This window comes from Cygnus atratus, chromosome Z (assembly GCF_013377495.2).
Source record: "Cygnus atratus isolate AKBS03 ecotype Queensland, Australia chromosome Z, CAtr_DNAZoo_HiC_assembly, whole genome shotgun sequence".
NCBI classification, from domain to species: domain Eukaryota; kingdom Metazoa; phylum Chordata; class Aves; order Anseriformes; family Anatidae; genus Cygnus; species Cygnus atratus.
This window is the reverse complement of record NC_066396.1, coordinates 18,786,526-18,808,440: the sequence shown is the minus strand read 5'-3', so window position 1 is coordinate 18,808,440 and position 21,915 is coordinate 18,786,526. Positions and strand designations below refer to the sequence as shown.

Here is a 21,915-nt window from a genome sequence, read left to right as displayed (position 1 = left end):
AGCTGTGACGCATTTACATTTAAATGAGTATTTAAAAATGACATTGTTATTCTATCCATTTGTTAATCACTTTCACACCATGGAACCTGGACTATTTCCATTTTTTCCACTCTAAATAACCCTTTTACAGACAAAATTTTAAATCCCATTCTCCACAGATTATGCTTTCTACAGAGTCCTGTTCATTCAAATAATCATAAGAACTTCAGTAAGCATAAATATCAATAAATTAAAAACATGTAAATGTTAGTACAACAGTATACCTCAGGATTACCAAATCTGATTATTTGATGCACTAGATTTTTTTTTGTGGAGAAGGGAGGAAATATCCAGATGTGGTGATTTGAGTCAATAGACTCAATAACCTGTGAAAAATTGACTGTATTTAATGAGCCATGTACACCAATAACTTTATAATTCAAAAACTTTATTTCTTATTATCATGTAAGTAAGAATTAAATTAATATACTTTATAAAGATGCATACTTTCTACTTGTTTGAAATATAACTAAGAGCATTTTATAATACTTAAAAGAATGAAATCAAATACTCTTTTTCTTTCAGTTAGTCATAAAATTAATGTTAGAGAAGGAGTTGTCTTCTGTCCCTTTGATCCCTTCGTTAATAAATAAAATGGCAGCTATTACCATGGGTGCGTCAAGAGGCCATTCCACAGCAACGCTCTCTGCAGGATTGGGTATATCAGGCCAGCAAACCTTTTTAAACCTAGTATTGAGAAAGAATGTTTAGTTAACTGATGAAAAATAGATTATTAAAAACTAAAGGAATAAAAATCAAAGAGGTCAAAATACCAAACTTTCACAAAGGAAATTTTTTCTTACGCTAACACAGTATTTTTCATTAAAATCATTTTCCGTCACAGCAGTTTTTATTAGAAAAGATCTGAAGTAAAAATCTCATTCTACAGAGACATTGCAGAAGAATTGTTAATGAATAGTCAGCTTTCTGATTATGTGGTAGTTTAAATAATTGTATGCCCAAAAAAGGCTGTATATATAAACTGCAGTGATCATGTTTCTGGTAGTTCTTCAGTGAAAAGCCACCTTTGCTCTAGTGAAAATGTCCCTAACATTACACCACACTAAATTTACACTTAGTTCTTACTTCATTAGTAGATAAAACACAATAGATGAAGCTGTAGCTTGTATCTCTCTGAAGGAGTAATAAACAGGAAACAAAATGAATCATTCGTTCATATTAGGTTTAATAAGTGAATGAAAACCTGGCCATAGTTTGACTTTTTACATTGCAATTCAATCCACACAAGAATATTAACACTAAAGTACATCTCAAAGTGTTCTCCAGGATCAAAGCATCGTTTCTTACTTTTATGAAAAATCAGAATATACAATACAGATGAAGATGTACAACTGTTGGAAATGACACATCACATCAGCTATACTTATATATCAACTTATCAGTTTTCGTAGCTAAGAACCTCCCCAAATATATAAAATTATTAAACTTATGATTAAGCTTCAGCCCAACAACCCAGTCATTCTTCATGCTAAAGAAAAGCACATTTTTAACTCTAACAAATCATCACAGCTATCTTTGGGATCTTGCAGTGTCCCCAGGCTCCAAGAAAGCAATTTAAAATCCGGCAGGGGACATCTGTGACAGTAGATGAAAGAATTACATTTCATACAGAGATATGGATTCAAACTCATGGATCTATCATCCAAATGCTTCACATGATGAAATTTTTAGTTTCTTAATTACTTCTTTACAGTCACAAACTAATGAAAGTAATATTAATGTAACTAAGCAATACAGGTTACATGAAACGTGTTCCAGTGGTGTACTTCCAGATATATTAAGAAAGTATAGGAAGCTTTCTGTCAGCTTTATTTGGCATTATTATTTCAGTATCTGACTTAAACTGCACTCCCCTCACCTGATTGAACACAGAATTGCAACTCGCATGTAACTTTTTCCATAAACTGATACAGATAATAAGTAAATTGATTTCTCCTTTATTTTCCCCATCTACTGCACTTTCTAAAATTAATATTTATTTTTGGACTATAGCACATTAACTACAATTACAAGATATGTAGGCTTTTTTATTTGTTACTCCGTTAGCTCTATTTTCTTAATTTGACATTGGTTTGAAACCCAGCCCAGAAGCATTTTGAAAATAAATTTAAAAACGGGCTTTTTACACTTAAAGACTAAATACAGTTTTAGAAGATGAAAAAATGTACTCACGTGTGTTTTTTCAAAATGCATGTTATCCAAAGGCCTAACAGAAAGAACATGCTTAATCCAACGGGTATAGCAATGAAAATAATGTCTTCTTTATCTTTAGAGAAAAGAAAAAAGGAAAAAAAAAACAGATGTTTATCATTTCTTTATGTATTCCATTAAGACAGCTGATTTTCAACATCAGTCACCTAATTAGCACCATTTCAAAAGCTTTGCCAAAACTAGTTAAAATTACTCAGAATACTGCCATACATTATACAATGTGTCAAAAGATGAGTATTTTGCATCCAACAAGTCACAGTTACTAAGCCAGAAAAGCGGCCTATGCTGGAACTTCTCAAAATATCTCAGGAACAGATGTATCACATTTTAAAATTTACTTTATTTAATAGAATCACACAATAACTCATATGGGAGGGGACATATGCAGTACACCATATCCAACTTAGAAATTAGAATCAGGTTGTTTAGTGTCCATGTTAGTACCAAACCAATCTTTGAATATCAACCAGGTTGAAAAGTTTAATACCTCTCTGGGCAGTTGTTGTTTTAGAGTCACCTAAAACTGCTGTATAGTGCCACTTCTATCTGTTAGTACAAAATAGATTTTAAATTCAATGCCAGAGGTAGGCTTTAAATATAAATAAAATACAGTTAATTCTCATGACTGAAACATACTGTTCCGATTTCCGAAGTACCACCCAGTGTAGGTCCTAATAACAATAAAGACCAAAATTCAGCACAGCCTAACCTATCTTGCATCTGAATGGCAAACTAGAAGACGAATTTACAGGCTGAAAAAAAAAAAAGAATTAGCTTCATGTCTCAAGGCCTGTTCAAGGACCTGTTTAGCTCATGTACTTTTACATATTTCAGTTCAGCCAACACTGTGAATATTAATAAATATGAAAAACATTCTATCAGAAGCAGGAAAGAGGAAGTGTGTGAACTACCAGCACACAATCATTATACCAATCTCCACACTAAAAATCTGACTCAATGCAGGGCCATTCTAAATCTAGTAACTCAAAACATCTGCTTTTTGAAAAACTCTAAGGCGCTCTATCCCGTAATTGATGGCACACGAAGAATACGTTGATCCCACAAAGATCCAGTGTTCCATGGTTTTACTGACAGCAAGAAGATTTGGCATTTTGATCTCTTATCCTGAGGTTTTAGTCTGTAAAGACGTTCAGTGAGATTGAGTTAAATTCAGTACGTGTTGGTCAATCTTCCTTGACTTAACACCCATTAAAAATAAATAAATAAATAAAAATAACTCTTACAGATGCCTAAACAGAGAAATCTTGTATTTTTGTATTTCTTACCTCAAAACTCCTTTTCAAAATAACAGTAACTAACCTGGAATGTTACTTACTGAATTTCAAAGTCTTGAAGGTTTTTGGCTCTCCACTGGTTCCACCAGCTCTATTGCTTGCCATGATATGGACAGTATATTGTGTATTAGCCTGTAAGGACTTCAATCTGTGGTGCAGAACATCAGAGTTCACCGTTTCATCTTTTTAGGAAAAGATTTATGTAAAAACAAACAAACAAAAAAAAATAGTGTTATATCAGAACTGTACAAGTATTTATCATCTTTTACAAAGATAAATCACAGAGTGTTTTTAAAGATGACTGGACAACTTGACAAAGTGACCCTATCAGTTTTATAAAACAATGTTTGGCGATGCTATTTAACTGTTTGGGGCAAAAAATAAACCATTGTGTAGTTAATTTTAAAAATAAACACACAAATTGTTTTCTAAATTTAAAATATTTTAAAGTATTTTATCACCAAAAAAAAAAAAGTGGCTTCTGAAATTTATTTCTACAACCCGTGGAATCTAAGCTCAGAACTTAAAACAGTTGATGAAATTTGTGTTTCTGCAGCTCGTAAAATTTAACTGTATTTTTAGTACATTGATCATCCAAAAGGATGCAACCTACCAGCACTGCAATATCACTCCAATAAAATCAGAGGAGGTTAGCCAAAACCAACACAATTTTTCCAGTTTCCAAATGCTTTTCTGAATAGAACTCAATGTTTTGAATACCTTGTCCATTACTGGAATTGGTATGATATGTTTTACTTTCTTTTTTTTTTAAGCAGTACATATATAGTAACATTCTATGTCTGCCAACAGAATTAATAACATGTTTGTGTATTATGAAATTAATGCATTTTCTGATAAATCAAGTCAAAGCTAACACATCACCATTCAGCTCAGCCAAGAAATGCTCAGGAAATAGATACACTGCAACATACCCTGAGATTAAGCAAAATTTCTCTTAAATCAAGGTTTGAAAAGTACAGTTCTGGAGTTAAAAGGCCATCAATGAAATCACCTTTGCACAAACTCAAAGCTCTATCTTAGATGTGACAAAAAGATGTGATATCAAGGAAGCCCCAAAATATGACAGTACAGTTGAGTTTTGCCATTTAAGACTAACTCCCATGAGTTGCTATTTAGTAATATTTTCCCTAAGAAACTAATCTGATGTCCTAAAATGGGCACGGTGTTTCACATGAGAAGCTTTGCAATGCTTTACAAATTTTGCTTTGTTTGAGGTTGTGTCTCTTAAGGATGACCCTGCACAAAACATTCAGCATTAACACATCCAGAAACTAACATGGCAAGAAAGATTATATGTAGGAGACTAAATCTGACACAAATTGTCATAGCTTCATCTTTCTAACTTACAAATTACCAAAAATATTCTTGCCCTGGCTCTGAACTGACTATCCAGAAGCAACTGAAGACATATCAAGATTTGTAAATTTGAGATTGTTTAAAGAAAGATGTTAGGTTTCTGCTAACAGTGATGTCTAAAACAAAGAAGGAAAAGGAACAGTTTATAAGGCATTGAATGATCCAACAGTACTCTTGATTCAGGAAGAAGAAATTTAGATCACTGAAGCACTTCTCATAAAAGATTCTGCTGAGATTTATGCTAGATGTTCTGAATAGATAGGATTATACTGACTATTGACACTTTGCATGGATACTATTTTTGATATAGGGGATTATTAATATACTCAAAAAGGTATGCTACCAGCCTACAGAGCAGGAAAGCAATATCAAACAAAACATTAAGCTCATCTGAAGAAATTAATCTAAAAAACTATGTCTACAGAAATTATTTCCTGGCAGGCTGTTTTTGCTTCTTGGCTATTGTTTGCTACTTTGTTTTTATTATTAATTGACTGTAAAAATAGTTCTACCAGTAAATTTCTACCATACTGTTCTATAAGTTCAGGACTTGGGACAGGCATCCTTCCAAGGACAAACACGGAACTTATAAACTTACTGAACCCTCAAGTGCTTCAAATTCTTGAATTGCTTTAGAATCTATGCTTCACCAATTTATTCTAGCCACAATTTAACTCCTCTGTCTCTACTATGATTTTTTTCAACTGGCTTCAAATGTGTGTCTTGACAGAGAGATCTGAAGATGGAGAGAGACTAATACTTATGTAAAAGTGGAAAACTACAAATATCTGACAAATAATACTTTCTAATTTGGCATACACTTGCAATTTTATTTTATTTTTTAACATTATGGAGAACAGGTTGTAAAAATTCTCTCATATATGAGCTGCCATCCTAGTCTAGGAAAAAGAAGAGGAATGGTAATGCTGTCACACACTAAGTTTAACACTTGGAGATCCAACAGATCTGGATCCCATCAAAGAAGCAGAAGTGATTCACTATTAAGATTCACTAACAGAAAGCTGTGCTGTACAAAATAAATTCAAAACAGATAAAGAAACCGAGCAAGAATAAACATGCAACATTAAAGCAAGGACTGTTCACTAGAATTCTCCAACATCTCAGATAAATCTAAAAAAGGTCCTTAATCTTTATGTAAGCCACATTTCAGTATTTTCAGACGTATTTATGGTATACAATAACAAAGCATGCTAATAGCTACAAAAATAATAATTATAATCAGACAGCAGATTGTCATAGCCCTGTTGTAATCTTTGATGTTTAATGTATACTTACTCAATTCTTTTCCACCTTCAGGTTTATAAAATATTGTATAGTTAGTGATAAAGCCATTTCTTTTATCTTTTGAAATCTCCTCCCATTTTATTACAACTTCATTTTTGCCTGGAACATCTGTGTCAGCCACAGGACCTTCTGATGGCTCTGCACAGAAGCATCATAAATTAGAAAAACTGTCTACATGTTGCAACACTATCCATATGTTACTTCACACATACCAGGAATATTAAGAAAGCAAATGTACAAGTAAATGTCTTATTAGTGCTCTGACATAAACCCAAACTTTTATCATCCTCTCTAATGTGTGATTTCTTCTGATAATACTTCCCCTCATCTATTTTGGTATTTGCATAGTTCGGTGTTACGAGAATCCACATATCTCAAGATTATTAAATGTCTCAATCCTTACAACATCATAGAGAGGTAACTCATAACTCTGAAGCAGAAGCTTGCTGTGCTTCAGTTTTGAAACAAGCATCCTCTTTCCCATTCTCTGTCAACTTTTAATACTGTCACAGCTCACTATGACCAGGAAAGCATTCAAAACCAAGTTGTGCTAGTATTACTCTATCGAACAACAGTCCATTACCTCTTTCAAGTAACTAACACTTAATAATATATTGTGATATGCATGTGCACATTTACACAGATCTAAAGGCACAGACATTAAAATTTTCACCTAAAATCTTAAAATTTTCAGTAAATTAGATTATTGCAGCTGCCTGTACAAATCACTGCATCCACATTAAACTTCTACAAAGAAATATTCCCTTCCTGCCTCTGAAACACTATTTCATCTACAGTTTCTGTTCAACCATAAACTTCATGGCTCCTTACCATTTTTTATATGCAGGACAGCACATATTCTCTAATATTATACAATGTGACAAAAAGCAAGCATTTCAAACTATTAATTTTATTCTGTGAGTAGAATCTCTCTTTTATTAGGAGCACAACTAGCTCAATCAACTGCATCATTGAAATCAAGTGTAATTATATATCTAAATGCAGCTGCAACATTTAAGAGAAGCCAGTTGAAAAAAAGTCTTTGTAGCTATACTCTTCCCAAGTGCGTTGTATACCGTACGTAAGCATTACAACCAATGGATGACTTTCAAGCAGAGCTGTACCTGAACCTTCTTCAGCATCTGCTTCTGTCCTTCAGTAATGCCAGTACCTAATTTCTCAAAGAAAATACAATCTAGGAGACAGACTACAGCACACCTTTCACAACATCATGAAATACATACCTTTTTCTTGAACATAAGTTTGTATGGAATATGGAGCTGCTACTTTTTTGCCATAAAGAGGATACACTGACATGTTATAGCATACAAATGGTTTAAAGATTTCTGAAAAAATAAAAATAAAATAAGAATAATTTCACTGTTCTCCACATAAAACATATAGACAGAATATGGCTTACAGTTTTGCCTTTGTACATATCACATGGACTCTGCACACTGATTTTTCACGGAAACTACATACACACAGCCAAATCATTACCATTTAGAGTATATCAATTAAAAAAAAAAAGTCAGTTCCTACTAGAAAATGGTGAGCAGTTCCTCACCTATTTATCAGTGCATTATAAGGCCACTGAAACCTCTGAGCAATGCTTTAGGTTATAACACAAATGTAATTATATATCACAGAATGATAGAATGGCTTGGTTTGGAGGGGACCTTAAAGATCACTCAGTTCCAACTCCCCCTGCCACAGGCAGCGACATCTCCCACTAGATCAGGTTGCTCAAAGCCCCATCCAGTCTGGCCTTGAACATCTCCAGGGACAGGAAAGATTATATGATTATATATAACATGCCAAGTTAGTAAATCACTCCATTTACTTATTTTAATGAAAAATTCTCTCTGAAATCCTCTTGTAGGATTCTTGTTCTCTAAAACATGTGAAGATACAATCTTCTCCCTTGAATTCAGTTTTTTGGATCTAGATTTTTCTATTAGAACAGATACTGCAAATTTCATGCAAGACCACCAAGCTACCAAATTGCTTAAATATGAAATCTGTAGCCTAATCTTATATGGAAACAAACACCATCTTACATGTTTTGCGAAAATCTGAGAGTTAAAAATGCTATTAAATTACTTGTGGAATTTCAATAAAGCATGAAATAAGGCTGTTATTTTTTTAATGGTCTGAGGAAAGCTGCATGAGTTCAAATCCTTTAATATTAAATTGCATGCAATCTTTCAAATATCAATAATATTACATTTTGTGCATAATGTGATACAATTTACAGTATGGTGTTCCAGATCAGGATCAAGGGGGAGACTTTCAGAGGTGGGTGATATGAATGCAGATGCTCAATTCCTGTTAACGTTAGGTATCTTGTTCCCTTTGCTCCTTTAAGCACATATGTTAAATCAGGTATGAAAGTGATCTATTTGACATAAAGCAGAACAATAATGCAAATGTTATTTTTAAAACAGTTGCTTGCAAGTTCATCCTCCTTTGTCCTTTCTGGTCTACTTATAAATAAATATACATAAATACCTATGTATCTGTACATTGTTACAACCATAACTTGTAAATGAACGTACTTTTGTTAGCTTTCCACTTTGTAGAATTTGATATATACTGCCATGATCTAATAAAAGGATCTGTCTCCAGCTCCTCATACCACTCAACTACATATTCAGTTACTTCTGGTTCAGAGGCTATCCATTCCACAATCATTTCTTCATTTGTTGTATAGGTCCTCACTGTTTCAATAATCTCGGGAGCTAAAAATTTAACAGAAAATGTCAGTAATTCTATCTTTGTAAAAACTGCAGCAAGAAAACAATTCAGTTAAAGCAAGCTGAGGTTGCTTCTTTAGAAAGTATGATGTTTAGCTAAGGTTAAACAAAAAGTGACTTTATAGATACATTCACATAAATGTACTCAAAATGCCTTAAAATGAAGCATGTAAGAATTTTAACAATTAAAAGAGGGTGAGGGGGACAAAAAAAAATTGAGGTGATGATACCTATAGAGATTTACACATACAGAATCAATGACAAGTCCCTCTTTTTGGATGCAAATTTCAGTTTGTTGGCTGCAGCTAGTGCAGATAAGCAAGCTTTGATTGGGGCATCAAAAGGGAAGAGGAAAACAATAAAACAAGCAAGCAGCATCATGAGTGACAGTGAAGCAAAAGTGAACTATCAGCCTGTAAAACAGAGGTAACAGAAACCTGACTGCAATTCTAGCAAAGCAGAGAGAAAAAAGACCTAGCAACATCAAGGTAAAAAAAAAAAAAAAAAATTATGTAGTTAAAAAAAAAAAAAACATGTCACAGCATGGGGAAAAAAAAAAAAGATACATTTATTGAGGAATACAAAAGTGGATAGAGAGGTAGTCAGCAACCTCCAGGACAAGATGACATCCCATCTACATATCCAATTTTCTGATTAGACTGGAATTTAATTGAGCAACTCCAGAGGGGAACTTGTACTTTTTTTCACAAGCAACTGATGTAGAAATGATTCAACAGTGTGTCAAATGCAACTTTTCTCACAGATCATGGGTAGGCAGCAGGATGTGGCAATACAAGGCTAACAGAAGATAACAGAATTAAGCATAAAAGCCAAAGAACAAAGCTGCTGTGCTAGAGCAGTGCAGCTTTCTGTCCATGTCAGTGGGCAGAATGGGTTGCTTTGGGAATATATACAAATTACAATGTTTCTCTCTGCTTCTGTTAAGGCATCTTATGGACTTCTGTCAAACACACCTTTGTTTAAATGACATTATTAGAGGTAGTGCAGTAACCAATTTTATGGTGGTGTAGACAGGTGAGGTATAGTTTGTTGAGTGGGAGGTTCAGGATTAAAACATACCAACAAAACAGAAAGTAATGTAACAGAAATTTTAATAACACATCAGCAAATGCTGGTATTTTAACAGTGATAAGTTAAAACAAAAGCCACAACAATAATCTTCTATAAGGAAACAATATCTGATAGCAAAATATGACAACCAGTGAGATAATATTGTTCTAGTAAAGAGTAATGGACTATACACATCTTTATACATCATATGACTCTCTACATGGTTCTAAGACAAAAGTCCTTAAAACCATTTTGCTTCCACTATAAAAGAACTTAAGCAGACATCAAGAAGATAATTTCTTTATAAAGAGAAAAATCTATCACGATACTTAGAAATCTTACGTTTTTCATCAATGGATGGAATCCTCAAAATAGCTGCAGGAGAATTTCCAGCAGAATTATAGGCAGTAACAGATATTATATATGCCTCTTCATTTAAAGGTAATACAATTTTCTTATTGGTGGTGATGTTTGTCATTTGAAGTACAGCATTGTTTTCTGGAAAATACTGTATTTTGTAGCCTAGAATTCTCCCAGGGGGTGGAATGTTGCTTAGTAGCTATTAAAAAAAATGTATTAGTAAGTGTTTCACAGCATTATTTGTATTATCAAAACTATATACCGTATTAAAGACCACTGAATCTCTATAAATTAAAAATACATATGCTACAAAGATATGGTGGGAGGGACAGGGGGAATGTCTGAGTTGTTTGAATGAAGACATATTCTAGCCTACAAGAAAGTCCATTATTTTGTTTCTCAATACGGATTCCTCAGAACATCTCACTACTTCAGAATAGCAGTCTGGGAAACAATTAGATAGCATGTTTTATTTCCAGATTGTTATTAATGTTATTTTTAAAAACATTTCACAATGCTATATTTTATTCTAAGAAGATATGTTATGAGATCATAGAAGAGAGTAACTCTTAAAAGGCTTTTCAGTTCTGATTTAGTTCAGTGAGGTGTTTTTTTCCTGACAACAAACCCCCCTGGTGGTTATATGTCCTACAACACTAAAATACTCCAGTTAACCACCAGCTGCAGGATACTAGTATAATTATCAATTCATAAAAACTATATATACCTTCCATATAAGATGTACAGATCTATTTCCAGCTGGGTGTGAAGATTCAATTATCCTCCACAAATCCACTTTTTCTGAGGGAGCTATTCAAAAACAAACAAAATCTTGAAATTTGTTATTATTATTACAAAGATAGCATAATGTGGTAAAAAACAAACAAAGAATTTCAAAAATAGTCTGGGAGCAACTTACTAAAAAGAATTTCTCCTATTTCTAATGTTGTGCCTTTTTTCTCTAACTAGTACAGCTTTTCTCTTTTTATGCAGCTAGCAACTTCCCTCTTCAAAATACATCTATTTTTTTCAGATTTCTGACACCACTTAACACTCAAAGAATATTTATTTCATCTTTTTGTTGTTGTTGTTAATTGCTGTATTTTACCAAAGACATTTTACTGAGATTAAGGAAAAAAAGAGCAAGTACTATCTTCTTAGATGACTATGGTACATACACTGACAACATTATATAAAATAGCAATTAAATTTTTTTGTTGTTCTTAGAATACATGATAGACTCTAATAGCTCAGTTCACTTTGGAGTAAACTGTGCTAGAAAGAGGAGCTGAGAAAGGTTCCTTGTGGGTGTATAAATACTTATTTATAAAATAATTTCAAATTTATCAATGGTCTAGTCACTTAGTTCTCTATTTTTTTCTTAAGATTTTTGACATTAAAAAGTTTTCTCTAAACCTATGTACAATCTCATAGAATTTTTTCTTGTTCTTTCCATATGTTTCCTTCTGGTTTGTTTTGTTAAGTTCTAGAGACGATTTTCTAGTCTTATGTCCTGGTTTTGACTGGAATAGAGTTAATTTTCTTCACAAAGGCTCAGATAATGCTGTATTTCGCATTTATGATGAACATAATGTTGCTAACACACCAACATTTTAGCTGTTGCTGTGTAGTGCTTACACAGAGCCAGGGACTTTTTTTACTTCTCTCATGCTGCCCTGCCAGCGAGCAGACGGGGGTGCAACAAGAAGCTGGGAGGGAACACAGCCAGGAGAGCTGACCCAAATGGATCAAAGAAATATTCCATGCCATATGACATTGTGCTCAGCAATAAAGGCTAGGGAAAAAAGAAGGAAAGGGGGAACATTTGGAGTGATGGCATAGTCTTCCCAAAAAGCTGTTACACGTTATGAGCCCTGCAGTTCTGGAAGCTGATGAACACCTGCCTGTCGATGGAAAGTCATGAATGACTTCCTTGTTTTGCCTGCCGGCATGCAGAGCTTTTGCTTTACCTAGCCTTTGTCTCATGCCACAAGCTTTCCTGCTTTTACCTTCCTGATTCTCCCCTGCATCCCACTGAAGGGTAAGTAAGCAAGCAGCTGTGTGGTGCTTAGCTGCCTACCAGGGTTAAAACACATTATCTTGTTTTACAACTGGTAATTTAATTTCTCTGATTCGTGTTACTGGACATACTTGCTACACTGCTTTTCTGCTACTATCCTACTTTGCACATGTTTGTTCTCCATGTACACCCTAATTCTTCCTCTCTTTCTATTTACTCATTTTCTTCTTTAGCCCTGCATTGTTTGCATTTAAATTACCTTTCAGACCTCTTCCTCTCCTTATCTGTCTTGCAGTTTTCCTTCTTCTGTATTTAAATAAAATACACACTTGTTTTTCTTAAACAGAATTATAAATTCAATAGATTGAATATGGTGAAAATACAGTTTGCTATTATTAAATCCTAATTCCTCAAAGAATACCCAAAGAAAAGCACACTATATAGTTACCCTACCTTTCTCCTCTGTGCTTGCTGTTTTCTCTGTACACCATTCGCTCCAGAATTTTGATTCAACACCAATACACCGAACGGCAACTGAATACTCTGTGGAGTCCCACAGACCCGTGAGATTAAGCGATACTACTTTCTCTTCAGAAGTCACTGCAACAGTGTCAATTTCCTGAAAGCAGATGCATGAACAAAAATGATTTGCTACAAAATTGAAAACAGACACGTGATCTGGTTTAAAAAAAAAAGGCCGCAGTTTTCACATTTTGCATCTCACTCCCGTAAAACTCAAAATCACTTTTTTTATTTACTTATTTCATTTTTCTTCACAACATCTTCATTCTTCTTGTAAAACTTCAGAATAAGAAATTTCAGCCAAAGGTCTGGGCTGACTGACCTTGTGGCTTGAACTATGTGCAGCTCACAAGCAACAACAGAGCAGCTGTGCTGGTACAGGAGGTCCTGGCTAACTGTAGTTCCCAGCAACAGGGAACTGTAGTTCTCAGCAGCAGGCCTACAGCTTCCTCACGAGGGGCAGTGGAGGGGCAGGCGCCGATCTATTCCCTTTAGTGACCAGTGATAGGACCCAAGGGAATGGTGTCAAGCTGCAACAGGGAAGGTTCAGGCTGGCCATCAGGAAAAGGTTCTTCTCTGAGAGGGTTGTCATGCACTGGAACAGGGATGTAGTCACGGCACCAAGCCTGTCGGAGTTTAAAAAGCGATTGGACTGTGCACTTAGTCACATGGTCTGAATTTTTGGGTAGACCTGTGTGGAGCCAGGAGTTGGACTCGATGATCCTTATGGGTCCCTTCCCACTCGGGATGTTCTGTGATTCTATGAACTGGGAAGTAACTGAGTACTGCTAAAGCCAATGATCACCACAGGTAATTTGCACCTTGCAGCAGACGCATCCCTGGGGAGGCAGTGATCACCTGAGCTTGTGAGCCAGCGGGGTATTTATTTCTTCTGTCTTTCAAGTTACAGGGTCTTCTAGCTCTTAGCCCTGTAACAATGTGGCTGTAGGACACCCCAAACACCATCAGCATGAGATTAAAACAAAAAGAAGAATTAGAAAACAGAAAATTCTGGTACCAAGAAAAAAAAAAAAAAGAAAAAAAACAGCATGGAAAATGGAGCCTTTAAATGGTGAAGGAAGACAAAAGCATGAGAAGTAATTGATGTAATGTCTTCTTGGAAAAGTAAGAACAAGGTGAGTAACTTCCTCTTGTCTTAAAAAGGTCCCACTGAAGAAAATCTAACTAATGGCAGTTGGAAACTAGATCATTGTTCCAAAACAAAAAGTGAAAGGAGACATGAAAAGGAAATACTAGATCTGATGTATCAACCCATCTGGATTGAGAACACAAAGTAGAAGCAAACAATAGGCACTACAGAAAGATTTAAGTGTACAGAACAAGGGATAGAATCACTACAGTAACATTAGTGTTTTCTCCTCCAAATTGCAAAAAAAATAATCAATAAGCTCTCCAATTTCAAACTGAAACAGAAACATGCTACAATTAATTTTCAAGCTGGCTTAAATTCTACAATGTCAGCAAAGGTAAGTAAGCTTTGGAATAAGGGAGATTACTTCTTGGGAGCCAATTTTAAACAGTAATGTCATGTAAGTGTACAATACTGCCAAATATTTGTGAAAAAAATATTGCCTTCTACTAGTTGAATGAAAAGTGAATCATACTATAACAAAATGTAAGCACCGCTCCTTTAAACACCAGAATACGAAGCACGCTGCTTAATAAAACAACCTCTAACATCTGAAATTTTTAGTCCAACCTGATCACAAGAAACTCATTGTCAGAAATGGAAAACTACTTCTGTGAGAATGAACTCATGGACCTACAACACTCTGGTAGATAACAAGACTCCTTAGCCAACCTATAGCAAAAAGAACTTCAAAATTATTATTAATCTCCTGCACAACTTGAAGTAAAACTGCAAATATCCCAGTCTAGCTTTTTGTTACTTGTCAAATGGCTGTGAACAATATTTAATTATAAACTTAGTGCATGCAAGTAGAAAAACTGGTGATCATTTTTTCACTCAATAATTACAGTCCACAGCAAAGTGTTTTTTTTTTTTTGGTAGGAAGGCTTAAAAGATTAAGAAAACAGCTGTCATTTGCTCAGTCTTTCTTTTCCGTACTTGTTCCAACAGACGGAAAAATGGCTTCTATATCCAACTGATTGTTTGATGCTGTCTTCATTGGCCATTGCCATTGGATTGACTACAGACAAAACTATGAATCGTGCTTGCCTAAGATCTACAAAAGTAAACTCATTGAAATTTTTGGCTTTAGTGATTATGGCTACTATTTTTTTTTCTCTAACTCACCTAAGGAAAAAAGCAGATGCAAGTTTTGAAGAAGAAAATATATGTAGACTGTATTTGATAATGAAAAGTAGACAGGTTATTTCTTATGGAAGTGGTGACAAATAGACACAACATACAATAAGCACGTAACTTAGCAAAAAACATGAACGTTTTCAACATGTGTGAAGAATCCCACGTGAATGTAAGCATCACAAGGACAGGAGTGTCTTGGCTTTAAAGGGATGAACGTCTTGAATAGATCTTTTTAAATAAATTTTAATTTAGTTTCTAACATCCACTGTAAACCTAAGGCATTCTGCCCATCAGATCATTCAGGACATTATATTCTCAGTCCAGCAACTAATGTGTCATATCTACAGTAAAAATGTTTGCCATAAGAACATGGGGAGGATGCTAATTAAAAAGCATTTTAGCATTAGGAACTTTAGGTCTGACAACAACGATTAGTTACCGTGGTGATTTCTTCTCCTCTCCCAGAATTAAATGTATAATATGTTAAAAATAAATTAATAAACAAGGCCAAGAAAGGCACCTCAGTTTAATGAGCTTAAAAAAAAAGTCAAAGAACCTGACTTATTCTTAAATTTGAAATAGGAAATAGTATGACTGCAAATGGATTCACTTCCATACTGAGAAGGATTGGAATAATCCATCTGAAAGAAGCCATAGTCTAAATAAGATTATGTTTTCTTACAACACTCCTTCATTTAAGTGTCAGAAAGGTAGATTCAGAAAAAATAACTTCCCTCATTTTCTATCTTGCAAAACTTATACTTGAATTTACTTGAAAATTAATATATAATTAGTCCCTCTTACTCTGATTCAACTATTACAGCTGGGAGTAAATGCTGTTTTCATCGTCAGGATGAAACAGGAAAATAAAATAATTTCACCAATTGTGTTTAACAGGTCATACCTTAGCCTTTCACAGAAATATTCAGAAGTATGGTATGTACCAAAACAGACATTGACCAAAAGGAGAGAAAATTAATCCTAGATAACAAAACAATAAACAATAGATAACAAAACAATAGATAACAAAACAATAAACCTAAGATCTTGTATATCTAATTATGCTCCATTGAAGTGACAAGCTTTTATCATTATATCCAATTACTTCTTCCCTCTTTTACAAACAGCTTTGTCCACAAAGCTATTTGTGGACAAATACAAAGTCCACATTCAGAAGAAAATGTAAGCAGCTTACCGAAGAGTTTGAATACAAGTTTCTATATCGAACCTGGCAATTTAAATATTGTGCAGGTATAATATCCTCAGGTATTTTCCAGGTTACTGTAAGCAACTGCTTTATACCGGCAACTTTTTTTACGGAAAGTATTTCAGGAGGTTCAAATTTCTCTAGAATTAAGAAAGAAAAGTATTAACAGGTGAAAAGGGTTATATACAAGTTCAGAATTGGTCTACATGCATTCCAAGAAGTTTAACTACTTTTCCAGTAATGTACATTCCAGCAGAGAATTCACACGATATTCACATATGATATTCACATATCGATTTCACATATTCACATATGATTCTACAGACTTAACTCTGCATATGGGAAGTTATCTATAAGCGAGATTGCACACAACTAATTTCATGCTGACAAACGCACTCTCAAATAGATGCGCAGATTTCTTCTGTCTGTATCAGTGCTGAAGAACACTACCAGAGTCTCTTCTCAAAGACAACAGCAGGGAGAAGAAAAGAAGTGGGGCTGGAATGCTAAGGTCATGCCCTAATTACAGATGAGGGAAGAGTTCAGCTGAAAAGGATTTGAAGGTGCAGTAATGTGAAGGAGACAATGGGAAAAGGATTAGCACTGAGAAAAGAGATGGTTGGTACAGAGGATATGGAAAGTGACAAGAAGCCACAGCAGGCTTGAACAGGGCTGGAGAGCTGACAGAGTGCTGCACCAAAAATACTCAATTAAAAGCGTTTTACTGGCTTCCTCTGAAAGCGCACTATTAAGCCTTTTGAGCTCTTTGCACTGATTCTAGGATAACTGGCTCTTCTTTACACTTTAATATAGTTAAAACTTGCGCCTCATTCAACTTCTTGTGCAGTACACACAGCTGTTTCATGGACACCTGTAAAGCACTGAGGAGCTGAATGTAACATACAGGGTCCAAGCAGAAGCATAGTATTGTTACTGTGCTTATATTATACACAGTACAGCTCAGGAAAAGCCTTCTAGCTGGGAGTCAGTCTAGCTTCACCCTCGATACCAATGTCTCACATGAGCCAGCAAATCAAATGCAACTCCACAACCTGCTACATGCATCAGGAAAAGAACGACTTTAGAGGGATGTGCAGGGAAGAGTGATGATACTGACCTTACCCGTCTGATATCAAAATCTCAATTAACTCTACCAAAATGAATAGAAGAAAATGCAGCAAAGCACAGAGGGAGAAGAGACAGACAAAATAGTACCATTGCTTCCAGGAATTACAGAATACAATCATAGGTGATTTATTTATTTTTCCTAACCAGAAAGTAGAACAGCAGAATAAATGATGGACAGATCTGCAAATAGGATATGATTCATTTACAGCCAAATACTGCGCTGACATCTAGTACCACTCAAAAATACACACAGTCCAAATACCACTTATTTGACAAAGAATTTTAGTATAAAGCCTTTACTTGTTAATAATTTAAAAACTTTGTAACATACAATGGCTACTGCAGACATTAGCTAAAACATTGTTGAGGTACCTACTCCATGCTATGACTACAACTGTATCATTTTGATCACCTCTTGGTAAGTCCAAGAAACTGCTGAAAATTGCTGCCTGTTCCAAGCAGTTCAAAGAATCTTACATATTAAATGCAAACAGTTAAAATATAATGGGAGATCTGCTTCACTAAATTGGAAGCACCCAGATTTTAACAAAATAAAAACTGGGAGGAATAAAACATTTTATGTACTTAATAATGCACTTAATCTCAGAAACTTTGTAATTTTATAGTTTAATTTTTTAGGTAGTCCTGGGTGGAGCCAGGAGTTGGACTTGATTATTCATGTGTGTCTCTTCCAACCTCAGACATTCTATGATTCTATGAATTTTAACTAGCAATTAAAATGAGATGGTACTTTAAAAGCAAACCGATTTAAAAACAAATGAAACCTGAATAATTGTTTCAAAACTTAAATTGAAAAAAAATATACTTTCATATTTTCATTCTACAAAAACTAACTTAACATACAGAATTTGTCCCAGAGACCTTTAGGCCATATTTTACAGAAATGGAAAAAGAATTGTGAAGGTGCCACCATTTCAACATAATCTGTTGTTATCTTTACTTAACGTTTTTTTAATTACCTATGTTTTCCATAGCTATAGGAACACAGTCTGATGAAGCTTCACCCAAAACATTTTGAGCTTTCACTTGAAAACAAAAAGAATTACTAAACGGAGTATTTGGGTGACGAAATGAGCATGACTCGGTTTTGCTTCGGCAGCTGGAGAGCTCTGAGTCCGGCATAATCAGACCTTGCTTATTCTTACTAAAATTAAGAGAGAAAAATAGCAGGAGTTAGCCGTTAGAAGATTTTCTCAGAATAAATCTGATTTTTAGGTTAGGAATTAATTATTATATGTTTTTGAGGCTGCAGGACTTTAATACTAAAAACCTCCCTAGGTAATACATGTGTGCAAACAAATGCTCTTTCCTAACTGCACTGCTCCTGCATTTACTCTATAAAAATTAAACTCAATAAATTATGCATATGTATAGCCCACAAGGACTCAGCTTTAATTGTCATTAGTAAGACAAATTCCAGCAAGCAGTAATGAAAAGTAAAAATGACTTAATGGGGGATTCATAGGTTATTATTATTTTAGATTAAAATAAAAGAGCAGTGAAATAATCAAGCCACTCCACACAAGACCTCCTTTAACAATATGTATGTAGATACAGCTAGGAACACATGCCTCATGATACAGCTATGAGACAGCATGCAGACCTGCTGCTGGCCAGAGATGAGCCATGAGTGACACTGCTTGGGCCTCTGGGAGGGAAGACTGAAGAAAGCGGGGCGGGGGGGGTGATCAACAAAACCAAAAACTGCTGTGCAACAGCATCTGGGAGAGAGGGATGAGAAATGTGAGAGAACCAGAGAAGCAGCCCCGCAGCCCCCCAGGTGAGTGCAGCAGGAGGGCAGGAGGTGCTCCAGGCATGCAGCAGCAGTTCCCCTGCGGCCTGTGGAGAGGCCCCTGGTGGAGCAGGCTGTCCCCCTGCAGCCCATGGGTCCCATATGGAGCAGATCTCCACGCTGCAGCCCCCCCGTGGAGGAGCCCCCGGTGGAGCAGGTGGATGTGGCCTGGAGGAGGCTGCGGACCATGGAGAGCCCCCGCAGGAGCAGGCCCCGGGCCGGAGCTGCAGCCCGTGGAGAGGAGCCCACGCAGGAGCAGGGGGCCTGGGGGGAGCTGCTGGACTGGTGCTGGAGCAGTTTGCTCCTGGGGGATGGATGGACCCCGTGGTACGGAGCCATGTGGGAGCAGTTCTTGAAGAGCTGCTGCCTGTGGGCAGCCCCCGCAGGCTCAGTTCGGGAAGGACGGCATCCCGTGGACCCCACATGGAGCAGGGGCACAGAGGGACCGAGAAGGAGCGGCGGAGACGAAGCCTCAGGGACTGACCGCAGCCCCCATTCCCTGTTCCCTGCACTGCTTGGGGGAAGAAAGTGGAAAAGGGTGGATAGGGAAAGGCATTTATGGTTTGCTTTTAGTTTCTCACTGCTTTCTCTTGCTTGTTAGTAATAGGTAGTAAGTCAGTCTCCCTGTGCTGAGTCTGTTTTGCCCATGATGATAACTGTTGAGTGATCTCCCCGTCCTTATCTCAACCCTTGATCCACTTTTCATCATATTTTCACCCCCTTTCCATTTGAGGAGGGGGAGTGAGAGAGTGGTTGTGGTGGAGTTTAGCTGCCCAGCTGGGTAAAACCACCACAGTAGTCATATAGTAAAACAAACAGGGAAATAGATCTAGATTAAAATTAATGGTTAGATTTTACTGGAAATAGATCTGCAATTCACTGTGCTGTTAAAGAAAAAATTGTGCTGGTACAGGAAGGAACAGTATCAATACTTCTTTTCAACAGCTGGCACAGTTTATGGTTTCACATGTTCAACTGTTACAAAACAGAGAAACACGAGAAGCAGTAGGAAGTTCTACCTAACGAAGGTGGACTAAAATGTCGAGCCTGAAGTAGAGACAAAACTAAAGATATTTTCCTGTCCTTCCATTTGCATAAAAATAATGTAATATGCTAATATAACTTACAATAAGAAAGTATTTCCTTTGGAGCCTACATTCCTTCCGTTTCTCAAGGACATCTTAGGCATTTTAGAAAACTATTCATGCAAACATATTATCTACAGCCTCAAGCAGCAGTATTATGAAAAACACATTGACAAGTATATTTGATAAAATCTGTGCTGTCACCTTCAAAACTGTATCTGAGATTTGCCTTGAAACAACAGTGATTTCACTATTTTCACAGGAACTTATGAAAAAGTAAGCTACTAAGCAAAATCTAAAATTTCACAAAAATTGAAAGAATCAAATAACTCCTCCCATAGTGGGGTTGTGAAGATAATAAAAAGCACAAGACTGCATAACTTGTATTTGTAAATGCAAATCCCCAGATATGAGCAAACCAAAAAGGACAACTCTTGATTCTTTCACTAAGATGGTATGACTCCAAAGACTACTAGGTTAAAGCCTAATGCCATCAAACACTATTGCTGTTGCTTGTCATTATACTTGCATAGTTCTGATTTTTTTCCCTACCCTAAAATGGCCTTCAGATGAGAAGTATGGTTGTCAATCACTATATTTTAGAGTACTATACTACACAAAATGCTTCGAATTAGAAAAGCACCTTGAAAACTTATTTAATCTAAAATAAATAAATAAATTCTAAAATATCCCTACGTGCAACACCTTAGTACAAACTGTTGTATATGCTATTACTAGACAGAACAACAGGGGCTTTAATGGTTTTAAGTGGGAATTGTTTAAAGTAGGGGGAGAAGGCATCTTTCCCCATTCAAAGCAAGGACTGTTAATAAGTTTCTCGGTTACAGTCCAACTATGTGCCTCCATTCTGACTCATCAGTAGAATATCCTAAAAGATTATATTTGTACCTAGGCTTACCCAGTTTGACCTAATTAATCATGGTACTTCAAGGAAACAAGGGAACGTCAATTCCAACAAATATTTTTGTACTGAGTATTGAGTTAAAAATGTTCATTATGTTTATACAGAGCACTAGAACAGTATCAGGTTGTAACTTTTTTAACCATTATCAATACAAAATTAATTGTGCTTACTGAGGAATGCTGCGACACTGAACTAGATGATGCTTCCAGGTTTACTTTAAACAGAAGTGAGGATATGACGGGGAGGGCGCTAGCAGTCTTACCCCAGCATCCCAGTTCCTGATACATCCAATACTTACATTTTTCTGTAAAGAGTATAGATTGTTGCAAGATTTGTTTCTCTTCCTGAAGTCCAGTTGCAGGTAAGTTCAACATTAAAGTAATAAATGCAGGAAATATTTCCTGGTGTGTCTGGTGGAACTACAATGACCAAGGAGAAAAAATTATAAATATAAACAACTTTAATATATAAAAATTCCTATATTAGTCAG

The 21,915-nt window shown here is 35.7% G+C and overlaps 1 protein-coding gene across 8 annotated transcripts in view; it reads right to left on the bottom strand.

Moving 5' to 3' along the window:
- IL31RA (interleukin 31 receptor A) overlaps positions 1-21,915 on the bottom strand; it is a 36,512-nt gene that overhangs the window by 1,989 nt on the left and 12,608 nt on the right. For 6 of the 8 annotated variants that reach the window (XM_035553697.2, XM_035553699.2, XM_035553698.2 and 3 more), the window contains 12 exons: positions 21,724-21,844; positions 18,583-18,767; positions 16,463-16,614; positions 12,909-13,074; positions 11,163-11,245; positions 10,418-10,634; positions 8,807-8,989; positions 7,493-7,594; positions 6,240-6,386; positions 3,608-3,748; positions 2,233-2,326; positions 648-726 (listed from right to left, as the gene is read on the bottom strand). In XM_035553697.2, coding sequence (XP_035409590.1) covers positions 648-726; positions 2,233-2,326; positions 3,608-3,748; positions 6,240-6,386; positions 7,493-7,594; positions 8,807-8,989; positions 10,418-10,634; positions 11,163-11,245; positions 12,909-13,074; positions 16,463-16,614; positions 18,583-18,767; positions 21,724-21,844 — 1,670 coding nt within the window. The remainder of the gene's footprint in view (positions 1-647; positions 727-2,232; positions 2,327-3,607; positions 3,749-6,239; positions 6,387-7,492; positions 7,595-8,806; positions 8,990-10,417; positions 10,635-11,162; positions 11,246-12,908; positions 13,075-16,462; positions 16,615-18,582; positions 18,768-21,723; positions 21,845-21,915) is intronic. The other 2 variants (XM_035553700.2, XM_050716582.1) reach the window with 1 other exon arrangement.